Raw genomic sequence first — 23839 nt, forward strand, 5'->3', positions numbered from 1 at the left:
CATGACTTTCAAAATGTGCCTTGACCCTTATTTGTCTGGATTATATTTTTAGCTATAATTTAAATTAATCACAAAACAAAAAGAAAGTGCATTTCTTTCTTTGAGTTTCCTCTCACCTTCCTGCCTGAAAGGCTCATTATGCGGCTCATTATGCAAGTTAATTCATTCATTTAATTCATAAACCATACAGGAGTCCACAGGAAATGATTTGCGACTGGTCTTGTTCAGAAAGCAGCATTTCGCACCGACAAAACAAACTCTGACGTCAAGCAAATGTGGCTCCCCAACAAATGCTTTAACGTGAATACAACCCTAAACTTGCGTCACTTGTTTTTTAATGGATGGTAGTGGACACGTGACCAAGCTTTGCTGTCCTTCACTGGGTTTTATCGGTATTTCTAATGGGCCATGAATCATATGTCTGTCTGGTGGAAAAGAATGTAAAATAATCCAGATTTCTGCCGGGGGTCAGGGTTACGGGCAAAGTGTCTTGCATGCATTTCAGTTTAGTAGAAATTGACGTTGGTGCACTGCACACAGATGCACATGCATGTGTATCTGGAGTGTTAGCTTGCCGACGGTGGAAATGTTATCAAGAGATTCATCCATGCATAAATGGAGAGCGAGTCTTTGAGTGCAAACATCAGTCACGTTTCCATTGACGTCAACGTTTGTTTAGCACCTGCGTGTGCGTGTCAGTGAGGTTGGCACATAGGGCAGCGCTCGAGCAGGGATGAGTCAGTCAGTTGTGCCGAGATAATGACATTGAACGGAAATGACTTTTAGACAAGGATTTCAGCAGCATGCTGGCCGTGGTCAGGCTGTTAACGTCTACAGCAACAGTGGCAATGGATATGCCCCCTATCAAAACACCCATAACCCAACACTCTCGACACAACCCGTCATTGCTGCAGTTGTCACATTGTATTTTTTAGTAGTTTTGGTTTCTAAAGCAATCATCATTTTTCATGACTTATATTTGGAGTATATTAATAAATGTTTTATATTATAAATTGAAACATTTGGGATCATAATCATGTTTACAGACATCAATGAAGCCTCAAATCATGAAGCAGATTGAGCAAGTGTGTGGTGTTTTTTCATCCAGGCAAATGGATGGATATTTTTCCTAGCATACAATAATAAAGGCAAAAAGTAATGCTGTGTTTGAGATAAAGTCAGAGGTGGGAATATTTCAGTTTCAATATTCTACCTATCTGACTTTTTCAACATTTTAGAGCTATAATTGGGTCCCCAGTGCTTCTATCAACCTAGTAAATGTTCAAAGATCAACCCAGTAACTTAGTTTTGGTAAACTATTCTCTGCAAGCATGCGAAAAAACAGGTAATTGAAATTTGGCTTCCCTTGTGATGTCAGAAGGGGATAATACAGCCCCTTAATCTGCACTATCCAACCATTGCAGTGCTATTTAGTGCAGAGAGAAAAAATAACTGACAACCCAATTGAGTTTCAATTTCAACAAACCACCATCATGGCGATCAGTGTTTGCATTTCATCAGCTCATTTGCATTTAAAAGGACACATTTTTGCTCACACCTACAACATGTCAATTTGAACATGTTATAATAAATTATCTATATGATATTTTTGAGCTAAAACTGTTCATTTGTACTCTGGGGACACCAAAGATTTATTTGACATCTTAAAAAAATATTGTGAAATGTCCCCTTTAAAGAGTGTCAAAACTGTTGGTACGTCCCAATCAGCTCCCTTGTTCAGTAGTCAGGGCACTGATCAGGGAGTCGGACATTTTAAGGGCTGTCTCAAGCGCAAAATCCTTCCAGTGCACTGGAACATTAGTTCCATAAAAATTCCCACAATGCAACGCAAAAACCAGTGAGCATCGCTGGTCCCTAATTTCCCTTACCAAAAATCATGTGACCTTTTTGAAGCTCGCCATCCGAAAAATCACGTGATCCAACTCAATAAACTTTATGAAATGTGACTTTTAAAAAGCAAACGTTTGTTTTAGTTTAAAATATAAACACACATCGCTACACAGTAAGGGACCACAATCTACTCAATATTTAAAATAACAATATTTATTTAAAATTGTAAAAAAAAATATATTTCAAATTAAGTAATTATATTCCCCAATTTTATGCACGGATATGTAAGAGAAAAATTACAGCATTTTTCACAATGTCCTGTTTAAAAATTAAGTCAGAGAGATTTTTGTCAGTTTACCGGTTGTTGATGAGTAACAGCTGTGAGTGATCACAACGCGCTTAAGCAGCCACGTGACAGAAAAATAAGTGAACATTTGTCCCAATGTCAAGTGAGTTAGGGTCCTTACCAGTGCCCGAACCTGTGTACATGATATACTGATTCACGACCTCGGGAGCTAGGGAACGGATTGAGACACAGAGTATGCGTTATTGTACCAAACAAAAGACTTTGTTTGATATCAATTGGTGCTTTGAAAATTCTTTAAGATTTTGTTTTTTGCGTTTCACATAAAGGTGTGCATAAAGGGTGCAAAGTCAAATGATGCGACTATATGAGTTTGGGGTTGATTGATCTACCCTGAGTTCACAGGTCGAAAATCTCCACTTTAAAGGAACACTCCACTTTTTTGGAAAATAGGCTCACTTTCCATTTCCCCTAGAGTTAAAGATCTGAGTTTTTACTGTTTTGAAATCCATTCAGCCGATCTCCAGGTTCGGCGGTACCACTTTTTAGCATAGCTTAGCATAATCCATTGAATCTGATTAGACCATTAGCATTATGCTAAAAAATTACCAAAGAGTTTCAATATTTTTCCTATTTAAAACAACTCTTTTGTAGGCATGGGCCAGTATAATATTCTGGCGGTATGATAACCTTTAGCAAAATACCAGTTTCACGGTGTTGCGTTATTGCTATTGCAACACTAAAATGTGTTATTTTCAAATGCCAGGTAAAATTAAAGCCTTTAAATTATAATATGCTTTCAAAAAATATATAATATTTCCGTAATGTATATTAAATTTAAACATCAAATCAATCACATCATGACTTAATGATTTAATGAATTTTGTATAAACACAGCTCATACCTTGAAAACGATATCACAGAACATTTTAGTGGTTTTGAAACCATGACTGTTTAAAACCTTAGTATACCTTGAAACCGATAACCGGCCCATGCCTACTCTTTTGTAGTTACATTGTGTACTAAGACTGACGGAAAAAAAATTAAAAGTTGTGATTTTCTAGGCTGATATGGCTAGGAACTATACTCTCATTCTGGCGTAATAATCAAGGATTTTGCTGCCATATCATGGTTGCAGCTGGCGCAATGATATTAGGCAGCACCCAAAAATAGTCACCTGCTTGGTAGCTTTCAATAGAGAAATCTGTCTGATTACACGATGTAACTACAGAAGAGTCAAGTTTCAATAAGCAAAATATCAAAACTCTTTGGTCATATTTGAGCGTGATGCTAATGGTCTAATCAGATTCAATGAATTGTGCTAAGTTATGCTAAAAGTGGTAGCGCCAGACCCGGAGATCAGCTGAATGGATTCCAAAACGGTAAAAAAATCAAATGTTTAACTCTAGGGGAGCTATTGAGCCTATTTTCAAAAAAAGTGTAGTGTCCCTTTAAATATGCTGTTCATTACATTATTTCTGAGTTTGAGGTGGGAAAGATCATAATTCTGAGTTGTGTTAAACGCAGCATAACCCAAACTCTATGTCAAGATTCCAGTATCTGAAAGACATGGAGGGATCTTTAGACCCCCTGGATCCCTTGCAACAGCTCATCTAAAATACCCTATCAACCACACTGTCTTTGCAACCGTCCATAACAGCCCAATATATTAACATCAGATCAGATGAACTGATTGAACTACGCACAGAGAGAAATTAACTCTCAAAACCTCAGACCTGGACAGGAGAACGATCCTGTTATTCCAGGACTGAGCACTGGAATAAGGATATTTTTCAGGTAGATCTCCCCGTTCCTGGACAACTCGATGGAATAGTTGGAATAATAATGGATATTTTTCCTGTGTGTGTCTGTGTGAATAAAACAGCCAGATTCCTCTGGAATGTGTGTGTATGCGTGCAAGCGTGTGTGTGCTAACTCTTTTATCTTTTACATTTAGGCTGTATCTGTTGTTATTTTTATTTAGGTGAATGTTTTTTATAAATGGGTGTTGCAAAATTCATTAAATGTTATCATGTTTTTTCCATAAAGTACAGGTATTGTAGTTAAGTACTGTTTGGTACATGCATACACATCTGTTCATATATCAATTACAACAGTCCATATTCAGACAGGTAGATATATTTCACGTAATGATGCACTGCGCATATAAACATTAATGTTAGTTTAACTGAAAGTGTACAGACGTTTACAGTTCGCTGTGGCTTTAGACTGTACTTTTCTTTTCTCCTGCATTTCCAGTAAGAGCATTTTGAGGTTTGTTCTTTCTGTAGTCTGTGTATGGTCTCGGACAAATTCGGTCAGTGCTCTTCTGTGGACATATGGCAGGTTGGCAGGTGAACGTCTGCTGTGGAACTAAATATTAAATGACACAAAATTACCCCTGGCTGCAGAGCCGAGGGGAAAAAGCCGAACGGTTTTTGACTCTGAGTTCAGTCCGTGGTGAGTCAGGCCCCCAGGAGAGTAATGGAGAAGAAAATAACTTCACCGCTTGTATATTTAGGCATAAATAGTTTTTAAATAAAGTGAGTTTGTGTTTATCTGCTGTTGTGTAACTTTACTTCATTAACACATGTTTTTTTAACATTCTGGCCCAAGATCAGTCAATTACTCAAAAACGCTGCTGAAAACAGGAAAGCGTTCCAGTTTAAATCTGGATCTACAGATTAACCCGCAAATGACTTTGACGTCAACGTTCAGACTGTAATTTGTTAAAAGAGTAATTCAGCCAAAAAATTACAACTGTCATCATATACTATCAGTATCATATAAAACCATTTCTCTTGCCGTGTCCAAACAGCTGCAAAAACTAAACAAGGACTTCTTAATCTTTTAAAGGCAACTGTTAGCTCTGTGTGATGAAGACTCTGAAATGAAAGTCATTTCTCACTGTGACTCTTGCCAGTGTTACTCCCTGCAGCTTACACCAGATACTGAAATCACTTCGCTACTCTGCAGAATCAATTTTTATTAAAGTATAAACTACCATGCATGCACAAAATATAAAGTTGGAGAACATAAAAAGTGAGAATGCACAAAAAATTTGTTCGAAATGCACTCCAGTGATCATAAACCACACTGAGTTTAATCTTAGATAAACTTATTTGTAAGCACTAAAGGCATTAGCTATGTCTCATCACATACAATCCCAAATTAATGATAATCTGTAGGTCGAGCATCAGCCGTCAGTCCGTCACGTGGATAGCAAAAGGTCCGTCAAGCCCACTTTGACCACTTGGAGGCGCATTAAGCACAGCCGCAGGGACCGAGTCGAAACATCCAAGGACCTGCTTCAGATCACCAGATCTCCTCCGGCTTTCCAGAGTTGGAACGTGCCTCTGCGTGCAAATCTGAAACACATTTTTGTGTTTATACAGACCGTCATATATGACAATCACACAGCATTTCAATGGAGCTTGACGCTCTATTGTAGCCACTTCAGAAGACCTAGAAGTTCGCCCAAAGTGCGAGATGTTTCATGCTTGGCACACGCGTTTTCCTTGTATGGATTTGGAAACAGAAAAGCCAAAGATGGCCCATTAATAGTCGGTATTGCCTTACAGTGAAGATTTTAGGTTGGCTGAGTATCAGAAGAACCATTAGACCCCTCTAAGCGTTTCCTGATGCGCAAGTTTGGATGGTTTTTGAAAACAAGCGTAGTGTTTTATCATTTGGAATTGGGTTTGTCAAACTCCAATGCGGGTTGTTCTGCTTTGAGCCTTGTCATGCTGTTTAAATTAAAAGTGTAGCTCTATAATACTTGGAGTAACCTTACATCAGGTTTTTGTGTCCTAAAGTACGGCACAGTCCAATCCAAACACCAATATGCAGCAGGCTGTCCTCAAAAATGGATTGATCGTGCAAGAGACGCTGAGGCCACCAGGAAAGAGACCTTCTGTAGGAGCATTCAGTGGCCTGGTGCTTCACCGCTCACAGCTGTATGGGGAAGCGCCAAAGAGAAGCCACTTTTAATGTGACATATCTGCTTTAGTTTGCCAGAATGCATTTGGTTATGTGGTCTGATGAGACCAAATCTCAGCTTTTTGGCCATGAGACTAAACGACATGTTTGGTGTTAACCATACGTTGTGCATCTTCAGGCGTGAAGCTTGCTGGTGGCAACATCGCTGTCTCCTGAAGAACTTACAGATTAGAGAGTCCACATAAAGCCTTGTGAAGTCTGTAAATCATGTGCAACTTGTGAGAACATTTATTTTAAATCAACCCAATGCGACACTGGAACGGCATAAAAACAACGCTGTTCGTGTCCTGATGTGACCGAATAAAGCCAGATGTATGCATGGCCTGATTCGCATGCAACCTTACTAAACTTGAGATCTGTCTGTCCACACCAGGAGTTCCACACAAGTCCTGAAAATTGAAGCTAATGTTGTTTATATGTGCTGATTGCAAACAAATTCTTGAGATTAGATTTTGATTTACTTACCGCCTGTGTGTTCGTACTCCTGAACTGGCTCTTTTTAACGTTGGGACCGCTCCATCGCTCAGTTGTTAACGATTGGCAAATCCGATGTCGAACTGACTTGTTTGTAAAGCAGTTGTCTCTGAAATGCAGGGAACAAACATAAACCCATTCGCAATTACCTTGCTGTTCGGGAAAAAGCAAACAGCATCCACTGTCTTAAGACAGGCTTACTTGGAAAGCTGAATATTGTGAATATATGCTATTGTTGATTCTTGATATATAACAACGCTGTCGCGTGCAGTGATGCCTGTGACTTCTAGTGCCCATAAAAGGATTAAGGGGTCCATGATATGTAACAGTTAGGGGCGGGACACACCAAAGCTTTTTTACGTGTTTGAAAACGCCTGGAGGACATCGAAAGTAGCTGTTTTTTCAGCTGAGCACTTTGGTAGCTGTGATACTTGAGCTGTGAGCCGCTTGGTTGTTGTGATACTTGCCCCGCCCCTCCTCCACTGTGATTGGACAGGCATGTGAGAACTAACATTGATGAGCAGAGCTTTTCGCCCAAAGTTGAATCTCTTTCAACTCTCGACGCTCAGTGCTGAGCACAGAAGTACTGCCGAGCGCTGGCTTTCAGCACGCAAAAAATCTGCCAGCTGCTTGCTGTTTTGAAAAACGTTGCCCTTCAACAATTGAAAACATGCGCCAACTGTAGGCGTAAAAGTTTTGGTGTACGCGCCTCCTTAACCATGTTCAAAATCGCAGATTCAAATACATGAAATAGCATTACCCCCCCCACTCGTAGAAGTACTCACTTTGTACTGTGCATAGACTTGAAGAGAATTTTTAATAAATACAATTTGTGTGTTGATCATATATTAAATAATGTGTCGTTAATGTGCATTCATTTCCATGCCACCAAAATATTAATTCAAATGTCATTTGTGTTTTGTGCAGGAAGAGTGTTTCCTTAATTTAGAAGCGCCCATTACTAGAGTGTGTGGGTATGACACACCGTTCCCTCATATCTTTGAGCCCTTCTACATCCCAGACAAGTGGAAGTGCTTTGATGCTGTCAAGCGTATGATCAACTACTGAAGCTCAGGTATGTTTTTTTTTACCATTTATACTAAAACTGAATCACTGTATTTATTTAGTGAAGCTTTGATGACTTTGACAGCTTGTATTTGAAGCCTGTTATCAAAATACACTGATTTCTGTGTTTGAATGGGAAAACAGGCAAGCAGTTATTTTAACAATAAAAATGTTCATCATTTAGACTTATTTCCCTTCAAAAAACAAAACAAAAGTTGACGCTTGGCTAGATGTTAACAGTTCTGTTTTCCATAACTCAAAGCTGATGTCAGGGTTCCCACGGGTCAAGGAATTTATAGAATATCATGGAATTTTAACTTTTTCCCCACCATTGACGAGTTAACTCATCAATTAAGAGAAAAAGAAAGAGTATGTTTTGATCCAAGGTTAATATAGTTTTGCTTTTTTAAATAAATTTTTATTTTATTATTGTTTTACATTTTGCTTTAAGTTTAGTTTTAGTTCGTTTCATGAATAGTTTTGTTAGTTTTAGTTTAGTTTTTATGTTGCAAACACATTTCTATTTAGTTTTTATTTGATCTAGTTTCAGTTATATATAGTTATTTTTTCTGTGAAGGAATGTCTGCCTGAATCCGGTAAAACGTTAGTTTTGGGGGAAAAAACAGCCGAAAACACAACAAGATGACATTTTAAAGTCAAAACCTCAAACTTTTAGCGCACCTGCTATGAGTTCTTATGTTTTGCCTCCAGCTAGAGTGGTGACGTCACAGTGATGTAGGCGATTTAGGGGTCTATTATACACCTGTTTGGTTTTAATCTAAACCACGTCAGATTTTCCGCCACAGGATGAGAGCTTATTAATTACGAAAACGAAAAATAATTATTATTTTATTTCAGTTAGTTTTTCAATAACTGTTGCTAGTTTCGTTTAGTGTTAGTTTTTCATTCATTTTAAATTTTATTTCAGTTAATGAAAATGTTTTTTAGCTGATAGTTTTAGTCTTAGTTTCAGTTTTCGTTTACAGAAATAGCCTTGTTTTGATTATCCCTCTAAATCTGATCTCTATCAAAAGTCCTTCACCAAAATGCAATTATTTTTTAAAATGTGTTATTTTTTAAGAAACCTACCCATAGCTGATTTAAAAAACAACAAATAAAGGTAGAATGAGTTTTTTTTTTTTTTTAAAGTAGGGTCAATTATTTGATATATTGTATGTTTATATATTTAAAAACATTTTCTGGAAGGCATTAAACGTTTGTGAAAATCATAAAAATGCTGGCGCTGGCAATTTAAAAAAAAACACTGGCAGGGAAAGAGTTAAAAGGTCTATTCCAGACTTTTAAAATCAGGAAGTTTTTATTATTTTTATGTCCATGTCATGGAATATCAGGGATTTTTGTTTGTCAATTTTAGTTTCCATTTATCCAGTTGTTAAATTGTGACGTAAGGAATGCCGTTTATGGGTCCATGCCTCCACTGATTTCAAGTAACACTACAATGTAAACAGACATTTCTTATTTATTTCAGTCATTGAAGCTTAATTTTTGTATAAACTCACGGTGTACACTGTATTATCCAGGCTCACGACATCACGGACATGGAAATTTTAGCTTTTTAGTCGGTGAAAGTCAGGAAATGTGAGATTTGGCTTAGGGTGGGAACCCTGTGATGTTGTATTGATTACTTTTTGAATTGTCAGGATTTTGGTGGCAAAACTAATCCAGCAGTGCATGTGGCCCTTTCTTTAGCACTTAAGCAAACATTTTCCTCTTTTCATTTACAGATGACGGGATTAAGATCATGGACATCTCCTCTTGACCAGACAACAATAATCTCAACGTCACTGTTTAAGTTACTACTTGTAGATGGGACCATGTTTCCAGACAAGCTGTCATTTTTTGGGTGGAGAACATCATTGATCTGTATCTGGAGAATCAACGTGGTTCATGAACATTAACATGCAGACATCAGATGGGTGTTTTGCTGTTGAGTCTAGTCTTTGATTGTCTGTAATATTGCTGTTACATATAGTGTGACCATCTTAGTTTTGTTATTATACTTAATTGGGGATCTAGTAATTAAAGGGCCGGGTTTATGGTGTGATCCAGTGTTTCTCTTTCTAACTGTAGTTTTATAGTGACTTACCATCCCCAAAAAATGTTTGGGTTAATTGAATAAATCTGAATTGATCAGATTAAGCCGTCTACATTTAAACAGCAGCATCAGTTTGAATGATCTACAGTCAGGCACGTAACACTTTTCACTTTCACATTTCAGTAACATTAAGCCAAATCAATGTTATATTGCACACAGAAATATTGTGTGAAATACTCCAGCCGTAATTATATTGAAGTCTTTTTATTGCTGCTCGCCAGTGCATTATGGGATAGACAGTAGATGAACAGACCTTCAGAGCTTATCTGTGCATTTTCAGAAAGTTGAATTGCTCCATGATCTCTATTTGACAGTCCTCTGAAGTTCAATACCACACAAACAAGAAAGCTCATGACCTACAATTAGTTTAATGTCTGTTAATGTTAAAGTGTCATTTTAAAAACATAACTTTGTCAGTTATGTAAGCAAATTAACACTGACGTTTTCTGCTGCTACTTTGGAAGTTTGTACAAGCTGATGTTTAGCTTGATTCTTTCATGTATTAATTAAACAAATTCAAGATAATACAAGAATAGAGAAAAATCCACACTTCCACATCTTGCAATAAATCCAAAATGAAACAAAAATGGTAAGACTTTATTTCAATAGTCCACTTTAGACATTTGACCATAAGTAACTTTGCAACTACTTATCACCAATCTTTAGAGTATTAGAATGTCTGAAGTGGACTTTCAAAATAAAATGTAACCATTAAATTGCTGGACAAAACGCACAAGAGGATAAAAAATAGCCAATCAGAAATGTTCATGAAATTGGGTGGAAAACAACAATGGCACCCAAAGAAAGCACACAGAATGTAAAAGAGCAGTCAAAAGAATGATAATGCCTTGTCTCTACACTCTCAATAAATTTGGTTTGTGATTTTTCTGTTGTTGTATTTTGATTCATTAGTTTTGAGTTGAATTCTTGCGATTATTTATTGGGAAATTAAGTTTAAATGGAGTTCTGGAGAACAGACGGCATCTTCTTTTGGTTTTGTACACAGTGTGCAGAATTATTAGGCAAGTTGTATTTTTGAGGATTACTTTTGTTATTGTACAACTACAGTGCTCTTGGTCAATTCAAAATATTAACAAACTCTCAAACCTGAACATTTAAGTAGTAAAAGTGAAATTTTGGCTTTCTTAAGCGAATATTTCTATGTACATCAGGCAACTATTAGTGTGCAGAATTATTAGGCAACTAAATGAAAAACAAAGATTTTGCCATCTCACTTGTTTTTTTTTCACCTGTTAGAGTGAGAATTATAAACAAACTTTACATTTACAAATAAAAATGTAATAAAAAAATGTAAAATAAAAAAATATATAAACTCAGGGACCAATATAGCCACCCTTCTTTTCGATGGCAGTCGCGGGCCTTCCATTCGCGGATTCAGTCAGTTTCTTGGTCTGGTCTGGGCCGGCATTTTGTGCGGCCGCAGCCACGGCCTCCCGGACGCTGTTTGGAGGGGTGTGCTGTTTGCCTTCACTGTGGATGTCCTGCTTGAGAAGGGGTCCAAAAGTCTCAATAGGGGTTAAGTCAGGTAAAGAAGGGGGCCATGGCATTAGTTTTTCATCTTTAAGGCCTTTACTGGCCAGCCACTCAGTTGAGTACTTTGATGCATGTGCTGAAGCGTTGTCTTGCATAAAAAAGTCTTGTTGAAAGATGCAGATTTTTTCCTGTACCACTGCTTGAAGAAAGTGTCTTCTAAAAATTGTCAGTAAGTCTGAGAGTTGTTTTTTATTTCCATTTTCAACCCAAAAAGGTCCAACAAGCTCATGTTTAATAATACCTGTCTGTGCCTTCCTGCCTGTAATGTAGAAGACACTTTCTTCAAGCAGTGGTACAGGAAAAAGTTTGCATCTTTCAAGAAGACTGATTATTTTGTAAGACAACGCTTCATCACATGCATCAAAGAACTCAACTGCATGACTGGCCAGTAAAGGCATTAAAGGTGAAAAACTAATGACACGGCCCCCTTCTTTACCTGACTTAACCCCTATTGAGACTTTTGGACCCCTTCTTAAGCAGGACATTTTCAGTGAAGGTAAACAGTACACCTCTCCGAACAGTGTCCGGGAGGCTGCGGCCGCGTCCCCACAAAACGCCGGTTCAGACCAGATCAAGAAACCGACTGAATCCGTGAATGGAAGGCTTGTGACTGTTATCGAAAAGAAGGGTGGCTATATTGGTCACTGAGTTTATATATTTTTTTTATTTTACATTTTTTTATTACATGTTTATTTGTAAATGTAGAGTTGGTTTATTATTCTCACTTTAACAGGTGAAAAAACCAAGTCAGACGGTAAAATCTTTGTTTTTCATTTAGTTGCCTAATAATTCTGCACACTAATAGTTGCCTAATAATGATGTACATAGAAATATTCTCTTAATAAAGCCAAAATTTCACTTTTACTACTTAAATGTTCAGGTTTGAGGGTTTGTTAAGATTTTTAATTGACCAAGAGCACTGTAGTTGTACAATAACAAAAGTAATCCTCAAAAATACAACTTGCCTAATAATTCTGCACACAGTGTAGTTCATCTCTGGTCATGTTTTACATAAATATTCAAGGCCAAACCAGTGAATCTGCTCGGTTGGATTGAATTACACAAAAACACCTTGAGCGCATGTACGCTTGTTTGGCATTTAATCACGTCAAACTTACAGACATTTCAGTTCTTTACTGTCAGTGAAATAATGAATCATCTCTACAGAACATTGTGTAATATCACAGGTAACTCATTGCTGTAAATGTAGGTTTGTTTGCTCTGGGAAATGACAACTTTATTTCTATATATAATGACCTTTGCAAGCCACTGAAAGAAAGACCAAAAGCGTTCATTTTGTTGCTTTATAAAGACTTAAAGAAATGATTGGTGATCATGGACTGCTCTTTATTTATATAAAATGAAGTGACATTTGACCGAGCAAGTGAAGGAAACTGTATTGTAACTGGGAACTTGTGGGAACATGAGCTACATGAACAATCTAATTATTCTTGACTTTTAACATGGGTTAAAAAAATAATCTGTTTTCACTAAAAACTCAAAACATACCAGAGCAAAATGAGCATTTATAGACAAGTTTAAATGCTATAAATGGTGTCTGTTGCAGCTTGGTTTTAACTTTCTCCACATTATAAGTCCACACTGGGGTACAGGACCATCTGAAATCACTTCCTACATTTGTTCTCTATATATTTAAATATACCCATAAACGATTTTGAGGACGTAGTCTGCTGCATCTGAGCTGTCTCACTGCAGTCTGTCTTTTTTTTCTTGTGTATAAAGTTTCCTGATTGGCTTCCAAGGCACCATAATGTCACATCTAATAATCTAGGGCCGATTTCACAGACAAGGCTTAAGTCTAGTCTCAGACTAAAATGCATGTTTGAGCTGTCTTATCTGGAAATAATTTACCCTGACAACTCTTAAAATATATCAGCGCTATTGTTTTGTCTCAGAATGCAGACCAGTAATGTTTTTCTAAGTCTCATTTAAATCTCCCGTTTAACTACAAATTCGAGTTTAAGTTCAAGTCAAGCACTTATTTAGTGACTATAAAGGCTATATGGTGACTGATCAAATGACCTGATCAAAGCAATATGTTATATATTTACGCAGAGATGTTATATAATCTAAATAAACCACCACTTGTATAAAAATAAATGGGAGAAGTTTGAACCAGTCTGTCTGCTTTAATAAAGGAAATCCCACCTACAACATTAAAGAGCCAATCAGTCTTCATGTTTGAAGACTCCTGTGAGTCCTTTATCTTTACTTCATCATGTTATATATTTGGGATGAGCATATTGGCCCCATGGTTCAGAGCACGGCCACCAAGCATTCACCTGTGAGCTGATCTTCCAGCCCTGCTAAAAAACAATAGACACCATCACAGAAATTCTGGTTTTATTGGGAATTGTATTGGTTCTAATGGAATATGGCCCAAAACACACTACAGTGTAGTGGTTTAAATGGTAAAAGCTAATGGTTCCTATTGGTATTTTAATGGCAACCATTAGAATTTCTGTAATGGTTTTTATTTTATTCAGCAGGGAGGTCTGCTTCTCAGCTGGTCCTCTTCTTCTTGTATGGTCTGTTCTTAGAGGATGAAAGTTGGATTATTATTTTTACCAGCAGCTAATGTTTTCAACAACATACTGTACCCTCCAGAAACACATTTTCAACCTACGTTATTTGATTTTATTACTTTACTTAAACAATTAAGCAAAAAACTAATTTTAATTGAAAACTGCTTACCTTACCCTGTTACCTTTAATTTATAATAATATTTGAGCTGTTGTGTGATTTTGTTGGTAATATCAGTTTGACTTTATCTCACGTATAAAACTAAACCAAACTTGCAATTTTGTTTCAAGCAGAGATGGCAGAGCAACGTGATTTCATGAGAATAAGTGTGTATTTTGTATCTAAAGTAAAGTTAGTTGTACCACACGTACATTTACTTACAGTTCATACAAGGCTACACTTTAAAACCTTAAAATGAATAACCTCTCTATAATCATTTAACTATTTTGTAATATTTAGTTTGTTTACTATGACACACAAAAGGTGTTGCTACTATGTAGGCCTAGTTTTCTACAACAAAAGATGATAATTTTATTAATTTGCTGTAATCCACATCTTTAAAATTCATACGATTGCAAGGAACAGTCAAATTCAGTCTTTTATCCAGCAATCTTGATCCCAGTTCTCAGCAGTTACTGTAAACGTCAAATTTCGCATTTGTTATGAATTTAAATTCAAATATCACGCCTTAAGAAGCTTTACGACACATTGCTTTATGGCAGTGATATCAAACACTCATTGGCTCTTGTGTGATACATCACAGATTTGTGACACTGCCATCTTTCATTTGAAATCTGAAATGTGCGCCTTGACAAAGAGAAGCTGGATTAACGTTTATTATAAAACGACTCATTCTGGTTCTTCATTCTGATTGGTTGAAATGCTTTCTAAGCCGTGATAAAATACCCTGGTAACCCCACGGTTCAGACCGCATTACATAAGTATCATTGCGCACTGTTGCTGCGTACAGATTTATGAAAATGAACACCACACTCTTTAATCATATTTTTAATTTGTCTACAATTGCACAATTATGGCGATATCCAGATAAATGTCAATAAATATTGTTGAGTCATCTCGTCGATAAAGAGAAAACGTTCTCTGAGGAGTTTCTAACTCAAATTCATATATCCGCTATTATCCACTAGATGGCGATCTTACCCAATTTAAACACTGACGCATTCACTCAACACTGAAAACACAGCGTGTAAGTTTTGATGGCTTTGAATCTGATGATCTTTTACATAAGTTCTTCACAAAAATGGAATTATTCGAATTTTAAGAGCTAATAAGAGAACAAATGAAGATAGGATAAAACTTTTTTTTTTAAAGGGGAGCGTCTGTTCTTTAATTTGATATTTTATGTTTATTTAAAGAAGATCATTTTTCTGTAAGGCATTCAACTAAAACGGGGTGGCAACTTAAAAAAAAAAACGCTGACGGGGAAAGAGTTACCGTTAAGCATGCTTCCAAGCATATTTGATTATCACTTCAACAGTTGCTTTATATAAATGTTAATGTATGAATTAGATGAATGTTAATTTATAAAATAAACACCACAGTCATAAATAATATTTTTATTGTGTCTTTGCTGCGTCTGTGTTGGTTGGGAACTGCGATCTGTTTCAGTTACACTTGATTCTGAGGAACTACTTTGTTTGGTGGACGAGTAATATTTGTACTAGTATAATTACAACTTATTTGTGTTTTATTTTATGAAATCCTGCTAAAGTTATGCATATGAAGTGACCATTTTATAAAAGCAATAAACTCCGCAAAGCAGTGGGGTTACAGTGCATTATATAACAGCTAAGGGGCCTAACGTCGTGCCTAACAACGCCCCTTAGCTGTTATAAAATGCACTGTAACCCACTGCTTCTTGGGGCTTATTGCTTTATTTAAAAATTAATAACTTATATTTCTCTGTACTTTATAAATACCAGAGAGGACCACAGCTGCAGCACATCCTCATTTAAACTTCTTTTAGTGCTGCTTTTGAAATTTCATAATAATTCATAATAGTTATTGTGCTTACACTTGTCTGTCTGTTATGGATTTAATCTCTAACAGTAGATCATTTTAAGAACGGTTTTGTGTGAGTTTAGGGGTAGGACTGTATTAGTGGCTTAAAATATCTTTGAAATGCTATATTGTTACTATTGTTACTTAAATCTTCCTACACATTTCTATCCATCACGTTGCATAATATAAAAAGAATACAAAATGTATTTTTAAAATTTTGTATAAAAAGGAGTGGGGTGAGGGTGGTTAAATTATCAATAAAATGGTTAAAGAGACATTATACAGCAATTGTTATGGTATGAAAGATATGTTTTACGTTTTGTAGCTGTAAAAATGTAATAAAGCTATGATTAAATGTTGTGAATACGTCTACTTGGATGCTTCAACATCTTTTTAAATGTACAGGTACTTACAAAAATGTAAATGTACTTACAAAGGTAAGTTTTGTGTTTTTGAAAGTTACGTATTATTTCTGCATATTAACAGTAAGACTATGGTGGATAGAGAGTCAAAAAATTATACAGATTGCAGCTTTAAATGTACGATTTTTACAAAGGTTGAAACTTTATGTTTGTTCACAACATTGTTTGTAAATCATTTCCAGTATGATTCAGAGTTTGGAAATAAATAAATTGAAAGATTGAAAAGTTTAAAGCGGCAAGTAACCAAAGGGTGCCGAATATGCCAATAATATGCTGTGCCAAATTACAGAGAGGATACCTCCACATTTGTAGCTGAAGCCAGTCTGGACTGTTTGTACAGTTGTCCGTGTTGAATAAATGAACAATACAGTTGTTACAGAGTCTAATTGTTCTTACCAAAAACCTATATGTAGGCTAGCATTCATCACTGTGCTTCTGCAAACGTTACATTAGGATACGCTAGGATTGGTTTGCTCAACCACAAATTGTGGACGGAGTTTAAAGATAAAATGGCATCATTCATTTTGGTCATAATGTAAGTGGAATGTGACCGCAGTAGTGAGGTGGGGACCTGCGTTGGGCGGGGCAGCTGAGATGACCTCAGGTTGAGTGTAGGTTCAAACATCCGTCCACTGACACTGTATCATTACTGACTTTAACATATTACTCTACATCAGTCCACAAGTACTCTACAATACTGACTGAAGTTAATCTGATAGACAGTATAGTGTCAGTCCAGAGGATGTTGCTCCTTTTCGGCAAGGTGGCGGGACATGTCTCGCATTACAATTCACTTACAAATATTCACAAGTTAGTGCTGATTTCTAATACTTACCTGGGCTGCTAGATCTTTTTAGACCATATTGCCTTTTTCTTCTGTCATAAATTAGGTTATTTTTTAAATTGTCTTTTTTTGTGGAAAAACTATTAAACAGATGATATGGATTATAGTACAAAATAACCATTAATCTTCTTTATACTTTAAAACTACAGGGAGTGCAGAATTATTAGGCAAGTTGTATTTTTGAGGATTACTTTTGTTATTGTACAACTACAGTGCTCTTGGTCAATTCAAAATGTTAACAAACCCTCAAACCTGAACATTTAAGTAGTAAAAGGGAAATTTTGGCTTTCTTAAGAGAATATTTCTATGTAAATCATTATTATGCAATTATTAGTGTGCAGAATTATTAGGCAACTAAATGAAAAACAAAGATTTTACCATCTCACTTGTTTTTTTTTTTCACTTGTTAAAGTGAGAATAATAAACAAACTCTAATTTACAAAAAAAAAAATAAAACAATAAAAAATAAAAAAAAATATGAAGACTCAGTGACCAATATAGCCACCCTTCTTTTCGATAACAGTCACAAGCCTTCCATTCACGGATTCAGTCAGTTTCTTGATCTGGTCTGAACCGACATTTTGTGCACCCACAACCACAGCCTCCCAGACACTGTTCAGAGAGGTGTACTGTTTACCTTCACTGTAAATGTCCTGCTTAAGAAGGGATCAAAAGGTCTCAATAGGGTTTAAGTCAGGTGAAGAAGGGGGCCATGTCATTAGTTTTTCACCTTTAAGGCCTTTACTGGCCAGCCACTCAGTTGAGTACTTTGATGCATGTGCTGAAGCGTTGTCTTGCATAATAAAGTCTTATTGAGGGATGCAGATTTTTTCCTCTGCCGCTGCTTGAAGAAAGTGTCTTCTAAAAATTGGCAGTAGGTCTGAGAGTTGTTTTTTATTTCCATTTTCAACCCAAAAAGGTCCAACAAGCTCATGTTTAATAATACCTGTCTGTGCCTGCCTGCCTGTAATGTGGGGGACACTTTATTCAAGCGGTGGTGCGGGAGGGGGTTTGCATCTTTCAGGGAGACTGATTATTTTGTAGGACGGCGCTCCATCGCATGCATCAAAGTACTCCACTGCATGGCTGGCCTGTAAAGGCCTTAGAGATGAAAAACTAATGACATGGCCCCTTCTTCACCTGACTTAAACCCTATTAAGACCTTTTGATCCCTTCTTAAGCAGGACATTTACAGTGAAGGTAAACGTACACCTCTCTGAACAGTGTCTGGGAGGCTGTGGTTGTGGCTGCACAAAATGTTGGTTCAGACCAGATCAAGAAACTGACTGAATCTGTGAATGGAAGGCTTGTGACTGTTATCGAAAAGAAGGGTGGCTATATTGGTCACTGAGTCTATATATTTTTTTTATTTTTTATTGTTTTATTAATTTTTTTGTAAATGTAGAGTTTGTTTATTATTCTCACTTTAACAGTTGAAAAAAACCCAAGTGAGATGGTAAAATCTTTGTTTTTCATTTAGTTGCCTAATAATTCTGCACACTAATAGTTGCCTAATAATGATGTACATAGAAATATTCTCTTAAGAAAGCCAAAATTTCACTTTTACTACTTAAATGTTCAGGTTTGAGGGTTTGTTAACATTTTGAATTGACCAAGAGCACTGTAGTTGTACAATAACAAAAGTAATCCTCAAAAATACAACTTGCCTAATAATTCTGCACTCCCTGTATACTACACATTATTTTTTCAATAATGCATTACAACAATACATACATAATACATTATAATGTTTATACAAATTTATTGATCACCGCTGTGTGGACTTGGCAGCCAGGCAAGAATTTAAGGACCTGTACACTGTAAAAAATTCAGTAGAAATTACAATGGTATTGCAGCTGGGTTGCCGGTAATTTACTGTAGATTTAAATTTATGTTATCAACTGGCAAGAGTCTGTTCAAAGTTAAAAAAACTAGACATTAACAAGTCCTTATCTTAACAAAATAAAACCATACAACAACAGCCTCACGCAAAGCATTCTGGGAACCAGAAATCATCATCAAGCTTCTTCTGTTTTTTACTTCAGATTTTGTTTCCCAGAATGTTTTGCTTGATGCTGTTATTTTTACTCAGTAAAGACAAAGACTTGGAAATGTTTAATGTTCATTTAACTTTGAACAAAATGTTGCCAGCAAATAACACAAATCTAAATCCACTGTAATTTACCGGCAACCCAGCTGCAATTTCTACGGATTTTTTTTACAGTGTATAGCTAATATTCAGGGTTTCCACGGGTCCTTGAAATCCTTGAAAGTTTGTAAATCTGGAGGAAAAAATTCAAGGCCCTGGGAAGTTTTTGAAAATATACATGCATAGATACAGGTCATTAAAAGTACTTGAATATATTTTTTTAGAAGTTTTCTGGGAAAAAATCCATATTATTCTCTGTGTAGTGTAGGATAATATCATAAAAAATCAAGCCTTTTAAGCACACATGCTAAATTGTTCACTTTAAATGCTTATATCTTCTGTATGGGAATGTTGATTCATACCAAAAATGCTTTTTTGCATAGTTGTGTTTTACACATGAAAACGTCTCGGGTTACGTATGTAACTGTTGTTCCCTGAGAAGGGAACGAGACGTCTCCCTTGCCATACTTCCTGCGTCCCTGTAACGCCGTCTTTGGCAATATTTCAGATAGCAATATACTTCCTGGCTCCCGCGTCACCCTGTCTTTGTCATTAAGCCTCACCATTGGTTAAATCTGATATACACATTCAGACGCACTTACCCCTGGAGGTGTCCCCAAAGTGTCACCGCAGTGACGGAGCGCAAGTTCCCACGAAAGGGAACTGTAACAATGTATCTTTAAAGGTAACACAATGTAACCTTGCTCTCACTTGAAATGTGTCCCCACATTTAGTCCATGAATTTGAGGGTATTGGACCTGGAAAGTCCTTGAAAGGTCCTTAAATTTTAAGTTAACTAAGGTGTGGGAACCCTGAATAATGTATACATTTATTTTACACAGTAAGGTTAGCTTGGAGTAAAGGTTGATACACTTTACCTATTTAAACTATAGTTATTTATTTCCCTTGTTATCACATATAATCTACTCTAAAAGTCTACCGGAAGTAAAAGCTGTTTATGTAATTTCTGCTAAATATATAACAGATAGCATGCTTAGGTAATAAATAATTCATCCAAAATATATTGCTTGACTCCAGCAAGTTAACTACTGAAAAACTAACCAACCAAAAAGGAGTGTGATTATATGAAATCGAGCAAGGACATTATTCTTATTCAAGCAAGGTGAGTTAGATGAATGATCATCAGACATGCACGTAACTTTTGGTCTCTTGAATTAAGACTTTTGATTTAACTTGTGAATCAAAAAGCTTATGAGTCAAAACATCAACCTTTGTTGTAAATTATAAAGACTCATTCTGATCGAGGTTCTCATATAAAATATATATATTTTAAAATCAAGGTCATTTAACTGTAAGAGCATAGATGAAACTGAAAAGTTTATCTTTCATATGAGCTCTGCACTGATACTGATGTACACTATAACTGTATACGCTATACGTATGACACACACTAGGCTATATGGATTTTTGAGATAACGGCATGTACTGTGATGAGTTTCTTTTAAGTCAACCAACAAATTCTGATGGGGAGACCCAATAAATTGTTTTTGCTATAGTACTACGGTACTTAGCCTCTGTGGTATTAATCAGATTGTGTTTGTTAAGATTGTGTTTTGTGACCACATCTTATAATACAGAAATCCAGGTTCACTTGCAATGAAAAGTCCAATTTAAAGCATGCTTTCGTGTGCAGTCCATGTGTATGAGTAGTACAGCATTTTTATTGAAAAAAGCAAACTGCACCCATGGATCTATTTCATAAAGGAGGCACATCTGATGAATTCACTGGAACAGAGAACGGCTCGGGATGAGTGTTACAGATGTCAAGCATGTATTTGAACTGTGTCTGCGGGAACGCCCAGTCATTTTGTTTCACCATATACCTGCCACTACAGAGCTGAAATTTAATAGCATACATTGGCAAAACAGATTTCACGGACTGTTTCCCAGTCAACACACACACACACACACAATCCCTAAACCAAACTAATCCAGTCAGTCAGAGCTTGTTGTTGAGACCACACTGGTAATCTGGGTTTGTTTTATTCTAACTTGTAAATAAATAAAAATCTTTACAGAATACTTAAAGGACAAGTTCAGTATTTTACACTTCATCATGCAAGTCCCGCATATTTTGCGCTCGGAAATTTGCAATTTATGCTGCGAAAGTGCGGCGTATTTGAAAAAATGTGGCCCCCGCATAAATATGCAGACTTTGGCTGATGATGCATTGAATTATGCGATCGCATGATCACATTCCTCTGCAGGGCCTGAATTATGAAAATACAAAATCATACAAGGCTACATAGCAGAAGTGCATTGACCTCAGTGGTTGATGTTCATCATGGCATCATACACACGCAGAAGTGAATCCTTTAATTGATCGTTCCATGTCTGTACGGAACAAGATTCGCTCCTGAAAATGCAATAATTGACACAGAAGTACCCATAGCAACGTTTTGTAAAAACATTACAGCGTTATGTTTTGCAATAAACCTCCATCTTGGCATTGTGTGTTGTACACATTAGGTTGCTCCACAGAGCGCTATCTTGCAGTGTTGCCAGGTCCTCATCTTTTTTGTACTTGCATACTGTTGTGGCAATAACCGTCTATGGCTTTTGGCTCAAGAAGTGATCAAGTTTTTGATGTTATTAAAGTGTCAGTCCCAATATTTTGAACTTTGAGGTAAAGCATTTGGATTTATTTCTGTTTATTATTGGGTTTTTTGTGCAAAATCTGGCAACACTAGGAAGCCAATGCTCGTGCCTCTGTCATTTTCTGCACCGCGCAGAAGACTTTTTCCCCTTCTAGGCATTTTTATTCAGAAGAGAGACCTATCATGTCCATGATGCACGTTTTAACACTTTATTAACTACTAGTTGTTCAGTTTGGTTATGTGCACACTATGTAGAGTTTCTGTAAATGCGGTTGTCACTACCATCATTTTGCGGGAGTTAATTCGGTTGTAGAATGCGATTGTCAGTCCCGTAAATGACTGAAGTGTGTGGGTACAGAACAGGATTAAGTATTAAAAGGTGAAGTGACAACCAAATTAATATGCAGTGTTTATGGGACCACAGCACAGTACGGTGACACTCATTGAGTGACAGTGATGATTTATTTAGTGGTTCAGAAATTGGAGACTGGCTGGAATATTCAGTTTGGAGTTCATTTTCCTGGAGCTACTTTCTGTTTAGGGTTTTTGAGTCAAACTTGGTGGACTTTTAAGTAAACTAAAAAGTGAAAGGGTGAAAAATGACTTCACTTTCTGGACTCCTCTGGACAAAGACGGTTTTAAATTTCTTTCACTAAAACTTGACACTCTAAAAAATATTAGGTTGTTTTAACCCATGGTTGGGTAAATATTGTACAGAACCAACCAGTGGATTAAAAAAAAACGTATGCTTGATTGTTTCAACCCATTGATGGGTAACAACACCCCAGCGTAGGTTTATTTTTAACCCAACTGTTGGTTCAATATTTACACCAAGACAACCCAACATCTTTTTAAGTGTACTGTTGTCTACTCAGTTTGGAAAAACAGCATGCCCATGTCCATCCCTTAATATTGCGTATGACTAACTGACTGTAAAAAATACCAACCAGCTTCACAAAAATAATTGCCTGACAAATTCGGCGGTGAGCAAGCCAAAAAAAGTGTCCAGGAAATAACTCAAAGCTTAAAAGACGAGGAAGACTATTACTGCAAAGGTCATCTGTCAAGGTTACAGTATATCCCACCTGAGACCCTGGGATAGACTCCAAACCTCCCAGGACCCTGGAGAGAAGTGAGTTCGGAAAATCTTTTATGGGATGGATGGGATATTTTATTGAAATGGGAATCAGTAGAGATATTCACATAGCGGGGTGTGTATATCACAAACGCAGATGATTGGATGATGTTGGATGTGCATGGGCAGATGGGGCACAGGTGTGAGTCTGAGCAGAAGCCAGTAAACCTTGAGAGGAGCATCCAAAAGATGTGGCTGAAAATATAAGAGTAGTATAAGTAGTTCCACAATTGTATTTGTTTAAATGTATTTTACGATGTGCACCTCATGGACTTAGAAAGTCATTTATTCATTAATGATGTTATTATGTACTGATTGGAAATTGTACTGACTGGTAATGCAGATTGTAGTGACTTATAGATCTTATAGACAGAAACTAAACTGATATCAGATATGTGATGTAAACTGGCATATTTCTAAATAAAACAGGATACAAAAGAAATGTAAAATAGGATGAGACTTGAAAATTTTCCCACTAAACTCTTAAAATCAAAGTCCTGTAAACAAGCACTTTTTAGGTGTTTAAAGGGGAAGAGTTAACTATATTAGTGCTTGGTAACAGCAGCCAACTAGCAGTCTTGTATTGGAGTAACTTTATAGAGCGCTTTGGTTTGTAGTCCCGAACCCCAGAAAATTATGGACATTTTCAAATCATTTCCTTGTATAAAAACATAATTTATAATATAAAAAAAGATCTGTTAACATCACTTGATTACAACTTTCCTGCAATGTTCTACAACAT

At 36.5% G+C, this 23839-nt stretch overlaps 1 protein-coding gene across 2 annotated transcripts in view; it reads left to right on the forward strand.

Annotated features, from left to right (window-relative positions):
• bckdhb (branched chain keto acid dehydrogenase E1 subunit beta) overlaps positions 1 to 10696 on the forward strand; it is a 73826-nt gene extending 63130 nt beyond the window's left edge. Inside the window, exons 10-11 of one of the 2 annotated variants that reach the window (XM_073871817.1) lie at positions 7562 to 7703; positions 9439 to 10696. In XM_073871817.1, coding sequence (XP_073727918.1) covers positions 7562 to 7696 — 135 coding nt within the window. In that variant the 3' untranslated portion in view covers positions 7697 to 7703; positions 9439 to 10696. Of the gene's footprint in view, positions 1 to 7552; positions 7704 to 9438 lie in introns of both variants that reach the window. The other variant, XM_073871816.1, reaches the window with a different exon arrangement.
• Positions 10697 to 23839: the final 13143 nt, after the last annotated feature.

The sequence above is a fragment of the Misgurnus anguillicaudatus genome, chromosome 10 (genome assembly GCF_027580225.2).
Source record: "Misgurnus anguillicaudatus chromosome 10, ASM2758022v2, whole genome shotgun sequence".
Lineage (NCBI taxonomy): Eukaryota > Metazoa > Chordata > Actinopteri > Cypriniformes > Cobitidae > Misgurnus > Misgurnus anguillicaudatus.